Raw genomic sequence first — 22,703 nt, 5'->3', positions numbered from 1 at the left:
CCAAAGAGCATCAGCAGCCAGCTGACCACCAGCATCGGTCTTGGCCTGACAGAGCAGTGACCTGAAATGCAAAGAAAGCAGCACCAGAGAGTTTTAGGTGCAAATCGTGTGGTTTTGGTGTTAAGGTTGCTCAAGGTGGCTGAGCCCAAGTCCAGCAGTGTGGGTAAGTGGGTGGTTTCTCAGCTGGACCATGATGAAATGCAGAAAAATTCCCAACAGCAATTTGGAAATTCACTTCTGCCCACCACCTGGCAGAGAGCCACCAAGCAGCTCTAGAACAGCAATAGCCTTTGTACGTAGCAGTGCCAGAAGAAAAAAAGCATCTCTTTTATTTCCAAAATACTGTATTTGGTCAATGACAACTTAGATATGTCTTTGGACATTCTGCTCTGCAAAAAAATTCAGTCTTCTCTGGTATCTTTACTCCTTGCCTTACTTTACACTGGTCACCAGTTCAGCATAAACTTAGCTTTCCTGAAGCAACACACATATAGTTTAGATCAAAAGTGTCCATGTCATAAAGCATTCAGATTACTTCCATTGGATAGACATTGTTTTGATGTTCCTCCTTCTGGTAGAGCAAGCCCTGTACAGTTTCTCTTGGCATTTTCTCTGTTTTCACTCCAAATTTTAGATATAGCCATACAATAGCAACACTGCAAACCATCAGACCACCTAACACAGAAACTGGGATGACAAAGGGCATCTGAGATCTTGACAAGAAGCTGGAAAGGGGCAGGTCATTCGGCCTTTCTGTAATCATCTGCACTCTGGCTTGGCCTGAGAATGCTCGACTAGTAAAAGCTAACATATCTAAAGGATCTTCCTTTCTTACAGGTGATGGATAAGCAAATGCTCTAGTACCAAAATCATCTGCAGAGAAACTTACAGTCTTGTTGGTATGGACAGAAGGAACTTCATCTATGGCAGTTGTGGGGTTTAGAGTAGAAACTGAAGTAGTCTCTGGTGGAATTGGTGTGGCTGGGACTGTGGCAATCTCCATGCTGTCCAGGGTAGAGGAGAGGTCTGAACTAAAACTGCTAGAAACAGTGTCTGGTGCGTTGGCTCTTGCACTTGTAGAGTCCAGGGGTTGATTTATGGAAACTATAGGATGGTCTGATCCTTTTCTAATGCCTGTGGGTTCTGAATTTGAGCTACGAGAAGTTGTGTCTTGAACATCAGCCATAGCATTTGTACTACGTCCTACAGGTTCTTCTGTAGATCTTATGATGTTGTCAAAGCCATGCACAAGAGCCACGGAATATGGGGTGGGCTGGCTGGAGACCATGCCTGCTGCAAAAGTTGTTGAAGGTGCATGAGATTTGCTTCTATTTGCTTCTGGAGTGATGTCAGAGCGGGTAGCAACTTCCCAATTCACAGGGGACGATCCAGCAGGGAGCTGGGTGGTATCCTGTGTGGCTGGTGGGGACTTGCTGGGCACCTCTGTCCTGGCAGATGGAACATGTATTCTCTCCAAAACTGTTGTGCTAGTACCTTGGAAGAAACTAGTTGGAGCAATGGCTTGAGATGGAACAATTACCGTAAGACCAACATGTTTCTGAAAAACACCAGGCTCTTCTGGTGCTGCTGCTGAGGTTGCATCATGTGGAAGTGGGAGGACAGCGGCCTTTTTCTGGTCCAGTTTCTCTACTATCTTCTTCACCCACCCTGCCTCTGGATCTGCACAAATCTCCACAGACTTCAGAGTAGTAAATCTGAAAATAAAAACGGATCACTTACTGCTTAAAGAAAACACAGTTTTAGATGACCTGCATGATAGGGAAGGCACACAGACAGCAACACTGACTCTCTCAAGCCCGTAGTAAACACCGCTGGGTTGTATGGATTATTTAATTCAGGAAGGGCAGGTGCCTCTGAGATCTGACTGAATGAGGAGCAGCTGAACATGACACATGGGTGAAGCTTTTCTCCCTAAGAAGTTTTTCTCTCTTGCAAGCATTGTTTGCCTCCAGTGCTCAGCGCAGGAAGCTCTGCAGGCAACAGCTGCCCAGGGGCAAATGTCCATGAAGACAAAACCCTCTGATTTACTGAGTGAGGTGAGACTTTCCAGGGTCAGCCCAGCAGGTTCACTTTGGAGCAACCTCCTGCATGGCAATGAAGTGGTCTCAATAGTGTGTCACCTCCAGGGAAAGTCAAAACCAACAATTATTCTGGGGAAAAAAATGTAGGTATTTCTCATCCAGTCAAGTTCACAGGTCTGAATCTGCTTCCAGAGAAAATACCTGCTTTCACAGAAACACGTGAGCTCTCATCCTTTGTGCTTCCATTGCCCCGTTCTGCCAGCATGTACATTTGTCAGTCCCTTTCCCCATCCCTTTATCCCTGTCTCCCTCTGTGTGTGAGCCCCTGATCTCACTTGGAGGCTGTCAGTCTTTAAATAGGGGAAAAATACCCACCCACCCTTCAAATAAATACCAGCGTTCGCTCTGTTTCTGGATTGCTCCTTGCTCCAAAGCAAAGGCATCTGCTGACAGGTTAATATTTAATCATCATTGGAGGGGATACGCAAGGGAGGCAGGTGGTGGGGCAGTGCTTACATGATGGCTTGTTTGGTGCAGCGGGGTTCAGTCCTGCGGTAGCTCCTTATCCGCTTTGCTGCTACCCCAGATGTAAAATGGGTGCACTCTGTTGAACACCTCAGAGGTGCTTTGGGTTGCCCTGAAATAAAGTTTTTAACATATTAAACCTTGGGTTTTTATTAAGTACAATAAACACCGGCACTTTCTTTTTCCGCTCCTCTGGGGAGGAGTCTGAAGCTTGCCATGGAATTTTCCAATCCTTGCTAAAATGAAATCCCTCCATGAAGACAAATCCCACCAGGGCCATGATTGTTTATATCACCTAGACAGGTGATATGATACCCAGAAAAATGCAAAAGAGCACTGTGAAAATTGTGGGGGTCTTGGGACACCATTGCACCTTGCCTTATAGGATGTGCAAGCACTGGCTGGAGGTCCTTTGTGCAAGCACCTGGACCTGCAGGTCCTCTCCCCTCTGGGTCACAGGAGGACTGCTTTCAGCACGGTGCCCAGAAGACACATTTCTTCATCCCCAAAAGACCTGCTGCAACCGTCACCAATAGCCTCTTGGTGTAGGAACTGCAAATCAGAGGGCAGGATGTTTGTCCCTTATCTGGATCAACCGTATTTCTTCCTCCTGTGGGAGTTCCCCTCCAGGCGAGTCTCCTGCCTCTCTGTTTGCTGCTATATAGTCTCTGAGCGCCACTTGGACTCAGAAAAAGGGTGCAGAGAAAGAACCTTTTGGTGAATAACACATTGCTCCTGTACATATGTCAGCAGCCCAGCTTCACAGCTGTTTTTCACCAAACATCTCTTTCCCATCTTCACTGCAAAATATGGTTTTCATTTTGCAAAGTGTAAACATAAAACCCCACTTGGCCCCCTTCAAGGGGGCAAAGCCAGCCACACCACTGGGAACCCTTCATTCCTGCACCTACCCCACCCTCCAACGACAGGTATTTGCCAAGGGAGGGGAGGCTGCAAAACGCAGCCTGGCAATTTTTTTCTAACATCCCAGGAAGCAAGACTTAGAAAAACAAGCTCTGATTTCTTCAAGGCCCCCTGTGAAGAAAGGAGCTGAAGTCTCATTTAGATCATGCAGTCTTTGCAAAATGTTGTCTCAGATTCCCAAATGAATTTGCTCAATTTGATGCAGTTCAGCTGGGAATGATTCAGCCACTGGCTGCAAGAATAAGCATTGCTACAGGAGCATTCTCAGCTCTTTTGATCCATTTACTGGGGAAACGCATGGCTGCAAAATCCCAAGCAAACACTCCTGTGACCCTTCTACAGAAGCATGTTTCAATCTCTACATCTCTGTCATGTCAAAGCAAAACCCTTTGTTCATGCAATAATGTCTTTTGTGGCATTTTAGGGTCAAGAATACCCACTCAGAGGTGACTGACTTCCCAACTAACTCTCAGTAGCCACAGGATGTACTGCTGGTGCCCTTCACTTCCAGGAGCACTCTTCAACAAAAGAGGCGCAGCAACAAGAGGGCCAGATCCGTCCCTGTGGACAGCTGGGGAGGTGCATGGCAGAGAGCAGGCAGGGACTGCTCCCAAAGGCCCTTCTCCTCTGATAACTGTTAACTGATTTTTCCAATTATTGGTACCAATGCAAATGGTTTGCAATGAGCTGAACTCCTGGTGTGTTTTTCCCAGAGTAGAGGAGCTTGGAAAGCACCTTCCAAGGAGGGAGTGGTGTCACAGGGAGCCAGCTCTGCTGGTCCCCCTCCTCCCAGGGCACGCAACCCCGCTTCTCCAAGCTGCATCTGAATCTTTGCCAAAGGGACCTCAGGGACACCTGGGATCTGGGTGCTTATCCACCCGGGACCACTGCTTCTCAGAGGCACTGTTCCTAGGAGCCATCAGTACCTGCTTTTCAGCATGGTTCCTTGAGAGACCCTGGCCAGGGAGCACCACCAGCCTTTCTTTCTGCAGAGCCAGATTTCATCACTTCAGAGGAGATGGATGCTTGGCCACAGGTGAGCAGAGCCAAGCAGTGCCGAAGCAGGCAGTAGGTTCCCAGGGCAGAGTAAGCTGCCCAGTGTCCCTGTTGCCCGCTTAACTCAGGCTAGCCCTGGAGAACCTGCCCAGAGGTGTGAGGAGATGAAAAAGCTCCATCCCCAGCTGCCCTTCTTGCTGTCCTCACTCCTCCTGTCTCGTGCCAGCAGAGCACAGCTCTTAAGGGCTCTTTGCCCCTCTCCCTTCCCACAGTGGGAACAGATCATCCCTTTGCCCTGGGCAAAGTCCAGCTTTGCCTGCACTGCTGAGAAGCTGGCTGCCAGCCTGGCACCCTGCCCTGCTGAACTGCTGCCCTGGACAGCAATCAGTGATCTGTGTCATAGGTGACTTAAACCCAGAGCAGCCCAGGGAGAGGTGCACCCACCTCCTCCCGGTCCTCCGGCCCCACTCAGCACCACCCTGGAGCACACAAAGATCTTTATGCACTGAACAGGAGAGCGTTTCCCGACTGTGCACTCACACACACTGCACAGGCACCGGAGCCGCAGGCAGCAGCACCCGCATGCCTCCCAGCGATGGGAGCACCGGCATCCTCCGGACAGGGAGCCTGTGCAGACAGGCATCCATCCTTGTCAGGCTGCAGCCTGCCCCTATGGCATGTCCCAAGCGGACATGAAAAAAGGGGAAAGTGCATTATGCTCTGACACACTCCCCACCTACCCTCAGGAGTAACAAAAGCCATCACGGGGCTGCTTGGACTTCCCTACTGCCAGGATTGCCGCCACAGGTTCCCCCCCAGCACACACTTCCCAAACCCAGCCTGATCCTGCTAAGAGGTCTCCCACAGCCCATGACGGTCCCTTGGCGCCTGTAGCCTGCAGACCACAGGTTCCTCCCCCCCCCACATTTCACCAGCCCCTCATGAACCTTGCTGCCCCCTTGAGGAGCCCGGGGGTGGGAAGCAGAGCTGTGGCTCACCTTCAGCCGGGGCCACCAGGCACAAGAACCTCAGCACAAACAGGACCTGGAGAGGAACAGCCTTCATGTTCCCAAGATCGGCAGCAGGAAGGGTATGCAGGGAAGGATTACAGGCAGTATGTCCCACTCCTGACTGCTTATTGCATCCTCTGGAGCAACGCAGTTCCTGCAGCTCATTCCAGGATTATAAAGACCCGAGACAGGGTTTCAGCTGTTATTAAGCTCCCTCACACGCATCTCACGGTGACGACAGGAGGCGGACGGAAGCACAAGACAGGGGAGGGAATACAACCTGCTCCAGAGCTAGATGGCTCCTGGAATTCCCCAGCTGCACTTACATGTGCTTTTCTTAGTGCACACAGAACAGCTCCAGCCTCCTTGGCAAAGTATTCAGGCAGGGACTTTCGGGAGTCAGCTGCTCCATCTTCCTGTCCCATCAGTGTGTCTCATGGCTAGACAGGCTGTGCTAAGGCACCACTGTCCTTAGGCTTGTGAAGCTCTCCCAACCTCCAGCCTGCAGCTCCCTGATGTACATTAAGCTTATTATTTATCACAAATGCAAAAGCAGTTATTCCCTCCCTTTTTGGCAGCCGTCTTATAACAGCAGCACCGGTCATTAGGCCAAAAGAGGCGGCATTTGCTAATCAGGATCACAAGTTCGTCAGCTAGACTGGTGAGCTCATGCCAAGGCTGCCTCCTAGGAGCATCCCCAAAGCAAGGGTGAGCAGGGACCCAGTGGCCTCCCCAAGCAGCTCCTTGTTCCCTGGGCATGTTGTCTGCAGTGTGTGCTTGTTACTACAGCCATGACTTTCAGTTTACAGCAGTGTCTCAGCCATCAAGGTCTTGCTGATGCTGAAAGCAGGAGTATGAGGCCCCCAGATCTGCAAGCAGCCAGCCAGGCTGGCTGGGGAGCTTCCTGGCACCAGTGCAAAGCCAGATCTGAAGCGGACATACTAACATGCAATCACATCCTGCACCTTTACTTTCTCTTTCATCTCAGATCCCAGCAGAGAACAATTTTCCCCTGCCAACTCCCTCAACTGAAAGATCAAGCCTCACTCAGTGTGTCTAGCCTTGAAATATTTTTCCCCAGAGTCTTCTTAGGGCTTGTGGAAACCTGGCTTCTCTGTGCTGTGGGAAATTCCAACAGTTCTAGTTAGGGTTTTATTCCTAAAGAGTGAAAACCCCCAGGTTTCCATATGATGCATTTTAAAAACATTTGGTGAAACTCCTACCCTGTAACTTCAGCCTTTCCTTATAATGTACAAGAAGATGAAACCCATTTAAAGGAAATAAAATAAAAATTAAGACCTTGAAATAGTCCGATCCAGCCAGAACAGAACATGATGCATCTCTTGGGATGTTTCCACCCTTCCCCAAATGGTGTTTTCTTAGACCCTGCAGAGCCATACAGGAAACTTCTGTTCCAGGAGGTGGTATTGCCCAAGGCCATTGGCCACCTTGGCTACTGGAAGTGATGGCACAGCGCACATATGCTCACATCTCCCCCAGAGAAACAGATTCTACTTTTTCTGCAAAGGGGTTACCGCCAGCGATGGATAAAACTGAGGAAGGGCTCCAGCACACACATAAGTGGGAAGGTGAGTGCTTTGTTTGCTAAAGGTACGACTTGCCTCAGGCATTGTTTTAAGGCACACACAGCATTTTGGCAGGGTAAGGCAGCTGCTTTTCCTGCGCAGGCTGGGCTGGTGGTATTTTGCCTGGTAGGGGACTCCTCCAGGACCCTCTTGGAGACCTCCCTTTGCTCCCAGTGAGCTCAGCAGCTGGATTTGGGGGTGGCATCTGCACAAGGAAACCCCGCAGCAGGAGGGTGGAGGGCAGCTGCAGCCTCAGTGTGCCTCCGTGGGACACGGCAAGCCTTCAAGTGTTGGCAGTGGTGTGGGTCTAAGCCACCAGCAAACCCCGCAGTTCCCACCAAAAGGACGACACAGAGGCACAGCAATCAGCTCCAATGAGCAGTGACAAAACTGGGCTACAGCTGGCAGAAAACTGGCATCATGTCTCCCAACCTGCTTCCTATACTGCCCTTCCCCTCCCATTGCACATCTGCTCCTCCAGCACCCCAGTGCCAGCTGCTTACTGAACTTCTTTTAGGTCTTGCAGCATTGAAAACCCTGAAGTCAGAGGACCTGCTGTAGCCCAGGAGATATTTCTGCTGTAACTAGCGATAAACCATAGGCATTGCATAGATCTGACAGTGAAGGATCTCAGGACTTCTCTGGGCTTGTCTTGGCTTTGCTGATTTTAGCTCCTTTAGTTACAATTAAAGTTGCCTAGGCAATTGCTGTTGTCTTAATTTGATTTAATTTTGCTTTAGTTTCTAGGAATAGCAAGCAGTTATTCAGTGTGGGTCGGGACTCTAGATTAAATTTTTATGTGTATGAGGGCAGGCAGAGGAGGACACCAGCAATCCCAGTCCATAAACACAAATCACAGTGCCCAAACAATGGAGTGTGCAACCCTGCAAGTCAGGGACAACCAGCTTTCAAGGAAACAAAAAGCAGAAAAACTGAGTAACTGGGAACCAGGGAACACAGACGGTGCTAGGAAAATGTATGAAGATGAAACCAAGCAGACCGAGATTGATGAGGAAGAAAGCCCACCAAGAACGTCATATCCTTCCAGTGAAGACCATGGGCTGGGGCAGCTTATCACAGCCCTTCCCCCTTCTTCCTTAGGAGGACTGGAAGGAGGCTCCCTGACATTACCCTTAGCACTCAGAGGCTCTCTGAAGGGGTGGTATAGCACCAAAGAAAAGCAGTAGATACTAGGAAGAGGGTTGGGTTTTTCCCCCATATAACTTTAAACTGTAGTATGAATGAGGAAGGACCTTAGGCTGATTTGAGTCATGGACAAGGAAAAAACATGAGCAAACATACGGCTGTGCACCTGCTGTTGAGTGTGGGCAGAGGGATCATGCACCGGGCACAGTACACTTGGGGCTGGGACTGTAACCTCTGGGACATCTGACACAGCTCCAGGTTTGGTCCTCAACACCCACAAAAGGGCTTGATGGCTCATTGCAGACAGTTGAGTATCGAGGGTGGAGTCTGGGCTCTCTTGGCTCCAGATCCTGCTCTGCTCTAAGGACAGTTTAATATAAGGACAGATGTCCTGCTACTTAAACGCTGGTTCTGCTGCAGAGAAAGGGAGAACAAGGGCTGGTGTGGGCTGGGGGTTGGTGACAGCACAAGGCATGCTCAGAAGCCTGGTCTGATGCCATACATTCTGTTGCTCACTGGCAACCACTAGCCAGGAGCTTGGCTTATTGCTCCAAACCACAGATACCACTGGCCACAGGGCCAGATCCCATCTTCCCCATGAGAGACGTGAGAGCAGCTCCAGCATTTCCCGCCCCCTGCAGCTTTGCCAGGGCTGTTCACGGGGTCAAGATCCTCACAGGTGGAAGCAACATAACGACTAATGCTGGGGGAATTGCTGTTGAAGGCAAAAAGCAATTTGACCTTGCAAAGGCAATATGCAAAACAAAATGCAAGGAGAACAAGTGCTATGACCTAACCAAACAGGAAATGGTCCCAAATCATGGCCTGTCTCCTTCAGGGTGTTTCCATGCTGGAAATTTATGCTCCTCAGCTATCCTTGGTTCCTGTCCAAGGAACATGCTGTTTTTTACAATAGGTTTGTCTTCCTGGCAATCAGGTGATAACTGGAGAAAAACGAAAAGTCAGTGAGACCTGTAAGGGAGGCTGTATGTATGTGACCTGGAAGAAAGAGATGCCAGAGCTGATCAGATGAGAATGCTGATGATTTCCACTGCATGGTCTGTTCAGGAGCTCCCAAGACTTCAGCAGCTGTTCTTCCTGGAGCAGAGAAGCCCAGCACCCCTTGTAGCAGGTATTAACAGCATCCTTTTCTATTCACAATGTTGTCCATGATCTCTGTCTCGGAGGCTTGCAGGAACACTTAGCAAAAGCTGGGAAGACCCAGCTTGTCTCAATGCTGCAAAGGAGACAGGCTGACCCAGGACTCCAACTCTGGGCATATGATGAGACTCTCTTTTTCCCTGCTAATGCTCCCAGCTCTGAGCTCCCTTGTGGCAGCTCATCCTTGCACTATACCGACCACTCGGTGGGGTTGGCAGCTCAGCCACTGCTCTGATACAATTCCCCTTTGCTGCAGCCCAGGAGCATTAGACTCAAGGCAGCTCAAGAACTGCCACTGCAGCAGAGCTTCCACACTCACCAGAACTGGGGTCCTCCAGTTTCTCTCAAGAACCACACATGCAGCAAGGTCTGTGAGCCCAGACATGGGAGACTGGTGATGCACGTACTGCAGATGAGGCCAGCATGTGCAGCTGGTCCCTGATGTGTGGGACCAGATTCCAAGACTTCAGTCTGGAGAAACCTCGATGGCTTTTCCGATGATATAGCACTGGGTGGTATGGCCCAGAGCAGCCCAGAACCAACCCAACAACCTCCTCTCTCCCAGCCAAGGCAACCAGTGCCAGACTCAGGAGACAGTTCCTTAGAGCCAAAGGTGGCCTGTCATTTTGGAGATGCCCTCAGCCTATGCTTAATGTAGAGCTCCTGAGCCATTAGTGTGATAAGGGAGCGAACTGAATGACAGAGGATCCAGAAAATTTGTTTGGCACTGCACGACTTTGAACTTTCTCACACTGGAAAAAAAGGGCAGGAAATGAAGAGCAGATGTCTGGGGCTGTCTGCAGTCACCATCTCCACAGGGGATGGAACAACTCTGATTTGGGAAGTATCAACCAGTGCAGGACTGTTTTTAAGAAACTGCTTTACATAGAAAACATTTTCAGAAATAGCAGAAAACATCACAGAGACTTTCAATTCTCTGAACACAATGGCTTCCTCCTTCCTTGTGATTAAGAACAAATTTGGGCTCCAGCACACAGTGCAAAATGCAATGCTCTGTATTTTTCCACAGTGAGGCAGCCCACAGCTATCAGTCAGTATCCCAAGCCAGCCAGCCTGTGGCATGTGGCTTTTCCCCAGCAGCATCACATCTGAGCTGCAAGCTGGTGGCTGATCCCAGTGGGACATTACACGGAAAGGTGCATACCTACAGTGGGAATGGATGCCTCTCCTCAGCAGCCAAAGCAGCCAGAAGTGAGGACAGCTCATTCTGCAGTTGTCCCACAGGGACAACCAAGGACTGCAACGGCTGCTGAAATATACAAGACACAAGTTGGTTGAAAATAATTATGTGCCAAGAAACAAACACAGAACTGTTTAGTCTGCAGCACAGTTAAGCACTTCCTAAATAGACAAGAGTCACTTGTCCCCTGGAGAGAAACGCAGCCACTGGGCACCAGCTCTTCCCTAGGACAGTGGAGGGGGAAGGCTTTTCTGGGCATCCAGATGAAATCTGAGAGAACTTTTCAGATAAGGGGAAGGAGCGTGCTAGGACTCTGCCAGAATGGGCTTGCTTGAGCACATCAGGCCCCGGGGTCCTGGTAAGTCCCTATGGCGCTGCAGAGTCCTGATGTTGCAATCCTCCTGCATAGCTGCAGGCCCTGAAGGCAATATTTCCACCCAGCTGGCATGATGAAGGCGTGCCAGATGATCCCCAAAAGGGCAGTCTCTCACCACTGCACTGCAGGGAAGAGAGGAGAGTGGCAGCATGTCGGGTCAGGATGGTCATGACAGAAAGCTCTGTGTGCCACAGGAGACCATAGCTCTCACAGCTTTCCCTTGGCGTAGGAGTAGCTGTGCTGTGCCTCACCTTAGGGTGGTATGGGGGGGTCTCCCCTCCTTTGCATCGTGGAAAAGGGTCCTATCAGGGCCACTGTGGGAATAGGCAGAAGGTGGGGAGCAGGAAAAGCGCCACAGCTCTGCTATTTTACCTCTGCCAGAGCCCAGGGCCAGTCTAGTGCCTACTGCCCCAGCTGAGGAAGACGATGAGTCATATGCCTCTTTGCAGCAGACCCAGTTACACCCCCCATCCTTTGCTCCCGCAGCACCAGGAGCAGAAAGCGCATGTGCCAGCAACCCCCCTGTCCGGAGGGGTCCTTCTCCTGGCAGGAATGGCTGGGTCCTGGCCCCAGACCTTTACTCAGGGACGCAGGGAGATTCTGCCTGCTGCAGACCCAGCCCTTGGGCCCTATCCAAGGACATGCATGGGCCAGCACAGCCATCACCTCTCCACATCCCCACTTCCCCATCCAACACGTTTGCACATGAATGCTGCCAGTCTCCAAGAAAGCAGCTTACCAGAAGCAGCTCTATTACCTTCTCGGAAAGGCTCGCCTCTTCCCAATTCCTTAGGGCAGGAGAAGGCTGCATGCCTTCCAAAAGCATCTGTGGGACGAATCTGACATGAGCTCATCATTAAGCCGTGATGGTGGGTGAAGGACAGAGCCAGAAAACCTCTCTCCAGTGATGCCACTGGGGCTGACCCCCAACGGTGTCTCCATGAGAGCCGGTGGCACCTCTGGGTCAGCCCCCTTTGCCAAGAGGAGCTGCCAAGTGCAGTGCTATGACCTGCTAGATGTGGTTGCGCTGGGGCCGTTGGCACCCCCTGGTCTGAGCTGAGCCCTCCTGTCCCACAAGCTTTCAGATCCCTGACAGCCTCTTACAGAAATGGGACATCACAGCCCTACAGACCAGAGCTGTCACCTGCTCATTCAAGCAGCATTTTCTGCCAAGCCTCAGACACAGGCATGCGCTGAGCTCCCCACTGGTGTCCAGGAACGCACACCAGCAGCAGCAAACAGCCCCAGGAGCCCACAGGGCTTCCAACGCCCAGCAAGTCTTTATATGACCTAGCACAATAACCACTGGGACTGGACAGGGAAACAAACCCAGACACAAGTTTCTCTGCCTGGGCTCTGAACCCTTTCACACCTTGCTGGCTCAACTGAGAGACCAGGGAGTCGCCAGACCCCTTCCCTCTCCCACCTGAGCTTTTCTGCACACCACATTGTAAGAACAGAGTGTCTCCTTCTCCTCTGCTTTTGTCCAGAGCCTCCCATGCTCCCACTGGGTTTCAGCTACAACCCCTCTAGTGACCTGCTCCCTCACCAGCTTGATCCCAGGGAGACATGCTTTTGCCTTACATCAAACTTTCTGGGAGCATCGTGCCTGCCCCACCACCTAATGCAAGAGTTCCTTGGGCTTCCAATTGGCTGTGGTACATATTTTTAAGGTCAATGCATCTGTCCCACTTCCTAACAGAGCAACAGGCTACAGATGCTGGCCATTAGTGTTTTGGGGTTGGCTGGGGATAGTTAAAAAAGGGGTTGCTGGGGGTAAGGGTAAGGGAGATTCCTGTCCTGGGCCACGACTCCTTATATCAACCCAAGGAGGCAGCAGGGGGGAATCAGAGAAAGCAGAGAGGAGCTCACACTGCTCTCTGCCCCTGGGCAAGGCTCCTGCAGAGTTTCTTGAGCTGGAAGGGCCTCTGCCTCTTGCTGCAGCAGACAATGCCATCGTGCGGTGGTTATTACTTCTTCAGCTGAAGCATCCATGCTAAAAATTGCTGCTTCTGCCCCAGAGCTAATTAGCAAACCCCTCTTCCCTGCCAAAGTGTCTCCACAAGGAGATCCCCTAGCTGGGTGCTGGTTACTCAGAGCCAGTATGGGTGGACAGGGGCTCCCAAACACTGACCTCCCTGCAGGTCCTGGACATGTCCAGAGGCTGGGCTTCTCCCATGGGGCTGGAGAGGGACACCCCGAGACAAGCCCAGCCTGAGGAGCTACCTGGCTACTGCAGATCCCACACAGGAGCTGGACCCAAACCTTGAGGCGCCAAGTAAAGGAGATTATTTCAGTGCTACTGTATCATTTCCTGCTCTATGAGGTATGGCATGTGGGTGCAGATAAACATCTCTGCTCTGAGGCCAATGGGACTCTCCCTGCAGGACAATTGACTGAAAAGTTTAAAAAATAGCTTTCTCTGCTGGCCGTTTATTTTGCTCTGGATATGGCTTTTTCCCTTTCCGCTTCCCCCCAACCCCCATTCACTTCTCACTCTTCTGGCTGCTGTCCCTGCTTGCTTTCATAGCAACAGCTCATGCAAAGACAGCCAAGAACAACTCCTCTGAGCCATAACCATGGGCAGGCAGAGTACAAGCTGCAGGGTGGCTCCATACAGATCTTTCACCAAATTGCCAGTATTTCAAGCAAAAGCCATTTCTGGGGAAGGGTTAAATCAAGCCCTGGGGAGTGCATGCCTGGTGGCCAGACCCAGGCCAAGACTCACCCTCTGGGGCTCAGCAGTGGCTGAGGAGGTTTCAGCCACAACAGCTCAAGGTCGGATGTGCAGCCAAGACCACAGACCACCACCTGTGCTGGCACAGTCTGATCCCATGTGCCAGATGTCCTAGCACCTCCTCCAGTGCTCTAGCAGTCCTCACAGAATCACAGACTCACAGAATGGTAGGGGTTGGAAGGGGCCTCTGGAGACCATCTTGTCCAGCCCCCCTGCTTGAGCAGGCACACCCAGAGCAAGGGGCACAGGAACGCATCCAGGCGGGTTCTGAATATTTCCAGAGCAGGAGACTCCACAAGCTCTCTGGGCAGCCTGTTCCATTGCTCCATCATCCCCATGGTAAAGAAGTTTTTCTTCATATTCAGGTGGAACTTCCTGCATTCCCACTTGTGCCCATTGTCCCTTGTCCTGTCATTGGGCACCACTGAAGAGTCCAGCCCCCCTCAGTCTTCTCTTCTCCAGGCTGAACAGACCAGACTCTGCCCCATTGATCACAACCCTCAGAGTTCTGTTGTTGAGCCAGTTCAGTCCACCTCACTGACCTCCCATCCAACCCACACTTCCTTAGCTTGCCTGTGAGGATGCTATGGGAGACAGTGTCGAATGCCTTACTGAAGTCGAGATAGACAACATCCACTGCTCTCCCTTCCTCGACCCAGCCAGTCACACCATCACAGAAGGCTATCAGGTTGGTCAAGCATGATCTTCTCTTGGTGAATCTGCGTTGGCTACCTCTGATAACCTTCTTGTCCTCTACATGCCTGGAGAGGACCCCCAGGATGAACTGTTGTACCACCTTTCCAGGGATGGAGTTGAGGCTGACAGGTCTGTAGTTTCCCAGTCCTCCTTCTTGCCCTTTTTGAAGATGGAAGTGATGTTTGCTTTCCTCCAGTCCTCAGGCACCTCTCCTGTCCTCTGTGACCTTTCAAAGATGATGAAGAGTGGCTTGGCAAAAACATCCACCGGTTCTCTCAGCGCTCATGGGTGCATCCTATCGGGACCCATGGATTTGTGGGGATCCAGTTTGCCTAGGTGATCTCTGACCCAATCCTCCTCAACCAAGGGGAAGTCTTCCTTTCTTCAGATTTTCCCTCTCACCTCTTGGGCCCGGGATACCTGAGGGCCAGCCTTAGCAGTGAAGGCTGAAGCAAAGAAGGCATTCGGTAACTCCTCCTTCTCTGCATCCTGTGTCACCAGGACCCCACCTCATTCAGCAGTGGGCCCACAGTTTCCCCAGTTTTCCTTTTACTGCTGATGTATTTGAAGAAGCCCTTCTTGTTATCCTTGACATCCCTTGCCAGATTCAGTTCCAAGTGGGCCTTGGCCTTCCTTGTTGCATCTCTGCAATGTTCCTAGAAATCCACCCAAGTGGCCAGTCCCTTTTTCCACATACTGTGAAGCTCCCTCTTCCATTTGAGTTTCTCTAGAAACTCTTTGGTCACCCATGTGGGTGTCCTGGCTCCTTTGCTTGACTTCTTCCTCCTGGGGATGCACCAATCTTGACCTTGGAGGAAGTTGTCCTTGAATACCCACCAGCTCTCTTGGACCCCCACTGCCTTCTAGAGCCCTAACCCATGGGACTTCTCCAAGCAGGTCTCTGAAGAGGCCAAAGTCCTCACTTCTCCAGAATATATAATACTGCATTTTTTATAAAACAGTATTAAATGTACTCTGGAGAAGCAGCAGGAGCTGCCGAGAGGTGCTGAGAGGACTTGTGTTTTCCTGTAGAGAAATCTAAGTGCTGACTTCTCTGCAACTGGCCCATGTAGCGAAGGGTCGTCCTTCATCGCATCCTCAGAGGTATGTCATTGGCTATTTCTTGTCCCTTTTTTAATCTATCAGTAAGCACGTGTCAGTGTGGCAGGTCACGGTGCCCCCTCTTCCTGTCACGCTTGCGATGGTGGCCCAGCGTGGGACACTGACTCACGCTTCCTGCCATTGTGTGGTCCGGGCCGCGGCCCCCTCCCGTTCCCCCTGGGACCCCCGCTCCCACCACCAGCCGGGCTGTGGTCCTTTCCCCACCTGGCAGGGCTTCCCCGGCATATTGCTGTCGGAAAGCGGTGGCGGCGGGTGAGCGCACCCTCACGATGTAGCTCGCTGAGCCGCTTCCCTGCCCACAGCCGTGGCATTTTGCCCCGTGTGGGGAGCACGGGTTGTGAGACTTGACCGGGCAGTGACATCAAGTTTATGCCTTTGGGAAGATTTTTGCCGGTGGAGAATTTGTCACAAACCCCCGAGGTACAGACAGAGCGAGGTACAAACACCTGCCAGCGCTGCCACCGCGGCCTGTGCGCAGGGGGGCTTGCCGGCCCACCGCCCCCGGGCCCGGCGGGAGGAGGTACCGGCCCCCGGCGGCCACAAAACCACGGGGAGGGAGCCGCGGGGAGCCCAACCGGCGACGCCGGACACCCGCGGCCCCCGCCAGAGCGGCGGGGACCCGCCACGGCGGCCGGCTGCGAGCCGTGTAGCGCGCGGCCGAGGCGCCCTCACAGCGCTGTCAGGATGGCCGAGCGGTCTAAGGCGCTGCGTTCAGGTCGCAGTCTCCCCTGGAGGCGTGGGTTCGAATCCCACTTCTGACAAGCAGTACCTTTTTTGCGGGACGGGCGCCTTTTGCTTTAATCAAAATAGATTAATTAATTGGGTCTAATTGCGGCTTTTTTTTTTTTTAAAATCGGCCCGCGGCCCCGCCAAGCAAAAAGCGGTGGCCCGGAGGAGCAAAAAGGAACTGTCAGAAGTGGGATTCGAACCCACGCCTCCAGGGGAGACTGCGACCTGAACGCAGCGCCTTAGACCGCTCGGCCATCCTGACCCGCTCCGCAGCCGCCTGCCGCCGCCTCCGCCAGGTCGGTCGCGATTGTCGCGGTGACTGGTGAGAGGTGTCCGGGGGAAGTGGGGATCACCCCCCCGTTTCCAAAGGGCGGCCGGGAAGCTACGGGCCGGTCAGCCTCGTCCTCGCCCCTGGGAAGGTGGTGAGACCCCGCCGGAACCATCCCCAGGCAGGTGCAGGTCTTCAGGAGCAGCCAGCGTGGCTTCTCCCGGGGAAGGAAACCAGCTTGGTAAACTTCTATGATGAAATTATGGCTCTGGCAGACGCGGGGAGAGCAGCTGATGTCGTCTACCTGGACTTCAGTTTTGCCTTTGACACCATCTCCCATAAGATCCTCCTAGACAAGCTGTTGCTGTCCGGGCACAAAGTCTAGTTGGAGGCCAGTAACCAGCGGTGTGACCCCAGGGGTCAGTACTGGGTCCAGTCCTGTTTAACACCTTCATTAATGATCTGGCTGACGGGGCAGGGCGCGCTCTCGGCAGGTTTGCAGGTGACACCAAACTGGGAGGAGTGGCTGATGCTCCAGAGGGTCGTGCTGCCATCCAGAGGGACCGGGACAGGCTGGAGAAATGGGCTGGCAGGAACCTCCTGAAGCTCTCCTGAACGAGGAGACGTGCAAAGCCCTACGCCTGGGGAGGAACAGCCCCCGCACCGGGCCACGCTGGGGACCCCAAAAAGGTTCTTAGGGTGCTGGTGGACTCGTGGCGTCCTGGGCTGCCTCGGGCAGAGCATGGGCAGGAGTTGGAAGGGGGGGGTGTCCTGCCACTGGTGGGGCCGCCCCTGGAGCGCTGGTGGTGCTGGGCTCCCCAGTACAACGCAGACTGGGACGTACTGGGGAGCTCGGCGCGGGTCGGGGCGGGAGGGACAGCAGCGTCCCCTCGGGAGGCTCAGCCCACCCCATCCCGGTGCGTGGGGATGGGGAGGACCCACTCGCGGCGCCCGTGGGAGGGGCGAGAGTCGTCCCGGGGCCGTGTCGGTGCCGGTGCCCGCGGCATGGCGGGGCTGCCCGGCTTCGCACGGACCCGGAGCGGTCCCCCGGGCGCCCCCGCCGCCCTGCCCGCCCTGGACGGCGCCTTCCTCCTCTCGCCGCTCGGGGGGCTGATGGGTGCCCAGGCCGTGAGTACCGGGGAGGGGGCACCGGGGCGGGCTTGGCTGCGGGAGCGCCCGTCCCAGCGCATCACCCGCTTCGACTCCTTCTCTTCATTGCCCTGGCTGGGAACAGGCAGGTTTCCCTTGGGCTGCCATCCCCACCCTTCCACCCTAACTCATCTCTAACCCTGAGATTGTGCAGCCCCCCCTTGCTTCTCCTTCCCTCTCTAAACCCAGAGGAAAATTTGGCTGCTTGTCCTCACACCCTTTGCCGGTTGTAACTCGGCTCGACGGCTCCCGGCAGCTCCCAGCGCCAGGCATGGGCCCACCCACACGGGCATCCCTCTCCTGGTACCTCGGGCGCAACGTTGTGCGTGTAGGGATGGGCATTCGGCTGCTTGCGGGGCCACATGTGACCTGCTCCGGTGTTCGCCCACGGTGCTGCCCCACTGCAGCCGGGAGCCCATGCCCACTCCCTCAGGGCTGCGTTGTGGGGGGTGCTGCGAACCACCTGGTGTAGACCTGGCTCCCTGCTCCAGATTTCGACCCCTGGGCATGGCTGAGCTGGTTGTGACACGGGAACAACTGGTTGGGGAAGGATGCTGCCAGGGGGTGTCTTGCAGGAGCATCAGGAAGGAAAGATGGAGCCAAGATCAGGAGAAGAGACCCTTCCACCCTCTGCCTGGTCCCACCTCTCCAGCCCCTCAGTGCCCTGCTTGGGCTGTACCCTTTCCTTTGGCGGCAGTGTTGAACACTGGATCAGCTCCCTTCCACTGGGACCTTGCTGCTCCCCACAACCTCTCTCCTAAGGGCTCCTGCTTTTGTCCCCCCATGCCACCTCCCACTCCCAGAGCACACTAGGCTTTTTCCTTTACATGTTTCTCCCCAGTGCATAGTTTGTGATCACGAGTGTTAGAAATGGATGTGACAGACAAGGAGGCATTGTGAGGGCAGCTGAGCACCAGGGCGGTGTACTCCGCCAGGACAAAGGCCGTTGTGTTTCCTCTGTGACAATAAGCAATGAGGGCTTACGCAGGGGCAGAGCAGCTTTCCAAAGAGCCCTTCTCCTCCCCACCAGCGGGAGATGACTCCATGGCTCCCCTGCCAAAGCAGACGTAAGCACAGGAGCCAGGTGGTGCTGGCAGCTTCACTGGCTCTGCCCAAAGAGATCCCAGCCCCAGCTGGGGAACAGAAGATGCCATGGCTGTGGGGCTGTGCCATGGGGATCTCCCCGGGATGTTCATGCTGGGAAATGCAGAGAGCGCAGGCCTGGAGCCTTCTTGTTTCCGTGGAAACAGGTTTTGAGGCTCCCTGCTTTGCTCTGGTCCATCCAGATACTGGAGGAGGTGGCTGCTCCCTGGCCGCATCGCTGGGGGTGAAGAGGGGCAGCATCCAAAGATCAGGGGTGGACACAGCACAAGGAAGAGAAATTTAAAAATAAATAAATAAATGAAATGCCACCCTGGGCTGGAGCCAAGGGCAGAGACCTGCTCCCTGCCACTGCCTCTGCCCTGCAGGCTCTGCGAGGGGAGAAAATGGCTTTGCTTATTTCTCCTTGAGCAGACCCAGAACAGACTCACCTACCTTTGTTTTTTTTGTGGATCACTCTGAACGCACCTGATGCTGTGGTTGCTATGTAGTTAAACCTGCTTAACCGTGAAAGGTGAGCCCTAGGAGCTCTACACACAGGAGGTATAAACCAGACCAGGCCAAACAGTGGAGAGAAGCCAAGAAGCCTGCTGCTTTTTTTTTATTTTTTTTTTTTTATTATTATTTTTTCTGGAGGAGGTCAAGGCTGAGCTGGGGCCCCAAAAGCCCCCATGTCCAGCTGTCACCCGGCCCATGAGATGTCCCTAACACTAAGCCAGTACCTAGAGGGATATCCCTGAGGTCTTCTTGGTTGAGAAGGGGCCTTTGGTGGTGAGAATGCCCAGGTTTCACCGTCCCGCCATGCCGGACATCCCTGTACCGGCTCCTGGGGCAGTAGTGCTGGGGATGAGCCCATCCCTGAGCAACAGGGGGCTGGTGAGCCTGGTTCATGGGTGATGCTCTGCTTTCCACCTGCAGGAACCACCACCTGAACACATTCCCTATTTCATCCCACAGGTGCTCGGCTTGCTGGTGTGGGCTCTCATCGCTGACACAACATACCACCTCCATGCAGCATATGGCTGGGTGATGTTCGTGTCCATCTTCTTCTGGATACTAACGGTCCTTTTCTTCGTGACTTACCTCCTCCAGCTTCAGCTGAAGTTCTATGTGATCCCCTGGCCCCTCATGGTATGTACCCGAGAGAGAGCGAGGGGGAGTCCCAGGTGGGGACATACTCTGGAGATGTTCGGAGAAGATCAGGGCTTCAGGCTTTCCTGGGCTGATGGAACAAAGTTCCCTGCACTATGCACAATGACATTGTTTCATCCTGCCCCTCAGTTGCTTAGAAAATTTTCACAACAGGGATCCCTGTATGAATCCAGAAAGTTACAGCCATCACATCAGTGCTGCAGTCATGGCATCACCACAAACCTCTAAGCACAACCTGGGTGCATTTAATGAGATGTTAACTGGAGGGTTATTCTCAGCATGAGGGGCTGGACCCTCTTCCTCTGGTTGTTCTGGGGAGGAAGGAAGAACATGAAACTGAGCATTTTGCTCATCCCAGCATGCATGAGTCTGAGCCCAGACCTCATGGCCTGCTCTTTGCCTTCCCTAGCTGACCATCTTCAACGCTGTGGCAACGATCCTGTACATCACTGCCTTTGTAACGTGTGCGGCCGCCGTCCAGCCTACGTCTTGGCGGCAGTGGGATTACAACCGGAGAGCTGCAGCATCCGTAAGTAGTGGTGGGAGGGCAAGGGCCTGGGGCTGGGGAGGCGGCGGCCGCCATGCTTAGGTGTAGGGTGTGCTCCTCTTCCAGTTCTTTGCTTGCCTCGTGATGATCGCCTATGGGGCGAGCACCTTCTTCAGCTTCCGTGCCTGGAAAGGACTCGGCAGCAATGCGGCCACCAGCCAAGTGACTGACCACGTGTAAGGAGCAGACATCAAAGCCCAGCCCTGGGGCACCCTGGGTCAGCTTATGTCGGGCTCAGTGGCTCAGAGCCTCACGTGCCACCAGGTCTTCTCCTTGGACCATCCGCGGCTGGCAGGGATGCTCAGTGCAAGGTCGTGTGGACGCTGCCCTGTGGTCTCTGATGATGCTTCCAGATGATGTGCCCACAGCACAAACCCACCAGTGCTGTTACCCACAGCCTCACTGTGAGGACGTGGACTCACTGGGGGCTGAAGCTTCTGCTTGTCCTTGGGGTTAATCCAGATCCTCGCTGGAACAGCTCCGCTGAGGGCCTCAGCCAACTCGGCACACTTCAGCACTAAAATTCACTAAACCAAGCCCAGGCTCCTGCCTCTGGTCACTCACAGCTACAGTGTAAGTAATTGCAATTAACATGATACGTAAACAGGGGCAGAGCTGGAAGATGAAGGCTAAGCAAGGGAAGCAGCCCAAACTGTTCTGGTATTGATTTCTAACAATTTGAAGCACAAATTTTATGCTTTAAATAAAAATCTTCCTAAATCCAGCAGCGGAGTCTGTTGAGAAAAGTTTGTCTTGCCAGAAGGTACACCTACAGCATGGCATGGAGTGGAGAGCAGAGGTGTCACTGCCCCTTCCCACTGCATATGGGTGTTGACACCCTCCTTGTACAAGCTGATAAAAACAGATGAAATGGGTTCAGTTTGTTTCCGGGTATTTCTACACATAAAAGCTGGCACACAGTGAGCTATGCTGCAAAACTTACTGCATGCTCTGCACGGGAAAGGGCAAACAACTTGTCTACACAGGGTTGGGAAATTTAACTGCATTAATGGAAGGTGTGAACTGAAAAGGACTGGACAAACCGCGTTAGCCCCTGGCAGATTCGCCTTTCTTTGGTTTTCAGTGAGCTAAATGAAGGGTCAAGTTTCCACAACTATGGAAGTGTATATATGAATCAGTAAGAAAATCAGCCTCTTCATGCATTGTTATGACAATGTTAAAATTCCTAAAGTATGAAGTCAGGCTTGCACACAGATAGTCCGTTATATAGACAAATCTAATCTCTTCAAAAAACCCCTCTGCGTGATGGAAAATGCATCAAACCAGGGACAAGTGACAGCATGACAGCAGTGCCGCAGAGGGATAAGTTCTTCTGGGAGCAGCAGCCCACATAAAACACACAGATAGAAGAGAGCAACCCAGGGGCAGAAAGGTATTGCAGGGAAGACTGAGATACGATTCCCCATCAAAATAAGAATTCATCTCCAACTATGCCTTGTAGCCTCTGAAATTACAGGAGACCTTGCTTAAAATACAACAGAATTCCCATCAGAAAATAACGGCCTGAGGTACGCACTTATGCTGCCATTAGTTTAAGTAATTAGTTGAAACAATTGCAAGAGGAAAAGAATGAAAACTTTTTCAGTTAAAAAAAATGTCAGGGATATTTTTAGTTTTAGCCGTGAATAATTATTTTTGCTCAACAATTAAAATATGTCAACAGGATTCTTCAAAAATTTGGTAAAGTCTGTTCCTGACATTAAAAAGTCAATATCATATAAACAGATGAGAAGTTAGTTGAAGAATTCCAGTCTGTACACTGTCAGTAGAAAACCAACTAGATTTTAAGTCTTAAATTTCTTTGGGGTGAACCTCGGGGTTCATGTGACAGGGGAGCTGCCTCTTGTTTGTATTAAAACCACAACTGTTTTAATAATTTTTTTTTCTGGGAATAAAGACCTTGGAGCATCACGTCTGCTACCTAACTGCCAAGCATGCCTGAGCACCCACTTCTGCGCTCACAGGAAAAGCTGCTCTTTATGGTGCAGGTGGCAGGCAGACGCTAAACACCCATGAACCCTGGTAGGATGACCCGGGCTGATGGAGCTCAACCAACTTTGCTGCTGTCAGAAGGATCAGGAACATGCATTTGAAACCATGGTATTGCAACTTAGCATTTTTAGGGATGTACTCATGTTGCGGGCTACTGTTGCTGAAAAGACAATTAAAATGAGCTTGTGTGGTGTTCACCAGAACAGAAAGCCTACAAAACTG

General features: G+C 52.6%; 2 protein-coding genes and 2 non-coding genes across 4 annotated transcripts; 2 read left to right on the top strand and 2 right to left on the bottom strand.

The window, feature by feature from the left end:
• Window positions 1-303: 303 nt before the first annotated feature.
• LOC104041756 (uncharacterized) lies at window positions 304-5,978 on the bottom strand. Its single transcript, XM_009501080.2, has 3 exons — window positions 5,486-5,978; window positions 2,559-2,679; window positions 304-1,715 (listed from the first exon to the last, which is right to left on the bottom strand). The coding sequence occupies exons 1-3, from the start codon at window positions 5,550-5,552 to the stop codon at window positions 527-529; spliced, it is 1,377 nt and encodes a 458-aa protein (XP_009499375.1). The 5' UTR covers window positions 5,553-5,978; the 3' UTR covers window positions 304-526.
• Window positions 5,979-16,200: 10,222 nt separating this feature from the next.
• On the top strand, window positions 16,201-16,283 carry TRNAL-CAG (transfer RNA leucine (anticodon CAG)). The gene has a single exon. It is a non-coding gene; the product is annotated as a tRNA-Leu (tRNA).
• Window positions 16,284-16,430: 147 nt separating this feature from the next.
• Window positions 16,431-16,513, bottom strand: TRNAL-CAG (transfer RNA leucine (anticodon CAG)). The gene has a single exon. It is a non-coding gene; the product is annotated as a tRNA-Leu (tRNA).
• Window positions 16,514-17,440: 927 nt separating this feature from the next.
• Window positions 17,441-21,192, top strand: PLLP (plasmolipin). Its single transcript, XM_064459115.1, has 4 exons — window positions 17,441-17,647; window positions 19,727-19,900; window positions 20,331-20,450; window positions 20,535-21,192. Exons 1-4 carry the CDS (start codon window positions 17,447-17,449, stop codon window positions 20,646-20,648), a joined length of 609 nt encoding a protein of 202 aa, XP_064315185.1. The 5' UTR covers window positions 17,441-17,446; the 3' UTR covers window positions 20,649-21,192.
• Window positions 21,193-22,703: the final 1,511 nt, after the last annotated feature.

Source organism: Phalacrocorax carbo, chromosome 8 (assembly GCF_963921805.1).
Source record: "Phalacrocorax carbo chromosome 8, bPhaCar2.1, whole genome shotgun sequence".
Taxonomy (NCBI): Eukaryota; Metazoa; Chordata; class Aves; order Suliformes; family Phalacrocoracidae; genus Phalacrocorax; species Phalacrocorax carbo.
Note: the sequence above shows the minus strand (reverse complement) of the source record. Positions and strands in the feature narration are given on the sequence as shown.

Excerpts from the sequence above, each read along its gene's own strand:
- LOC104041756 (XM_009501080.2), bottom strand. The coding sequence starts at position 5,552 with ATGAAGGCTGTTCCTCTCCAGGTCCTGTTTGTGCTGAGGTTCTTGTGC. Across the intron at positions 2,680-5,485 it reads CCTGGTGGCCCCGGCTGAAG|GGCAACCCAAAGCACCTCTG; the intron begins GTGAGCCACAGC and ends ACTTTATTTCAG. Across the intron at positions 1,716-2,558 it reads TGCACCAAACAAGCCATCAT|ATTTACTACTCTGAAGTCTG; the intron begins GTAAGCACTGCC and ends TTTTATTTTCAG.
- PLLP (XM_064459115.1), top strand. The coding sequence starts at position 17,447 with ATGGGGAGGACCCACTCGCGGCGCCCGTGGGAGGGGCGAGAGTCGTCC. Across the intron at positions 19,901-20,330 it reads TGATCCCCTGGCCCCTCATG|CTGACCATCTTCAACGCTGT; the intron begins GTATGTACCCGA and ends TGCCTTCCCTAG. Across the intron at positions 20,451-20,534 it reads ACCGGAGAGCTGCAGCATCC|TTCTTTGCTTGCCTCGTGAT; the intron begins GTAAGTAGTGGT and ends CTCCTCTTCCAG.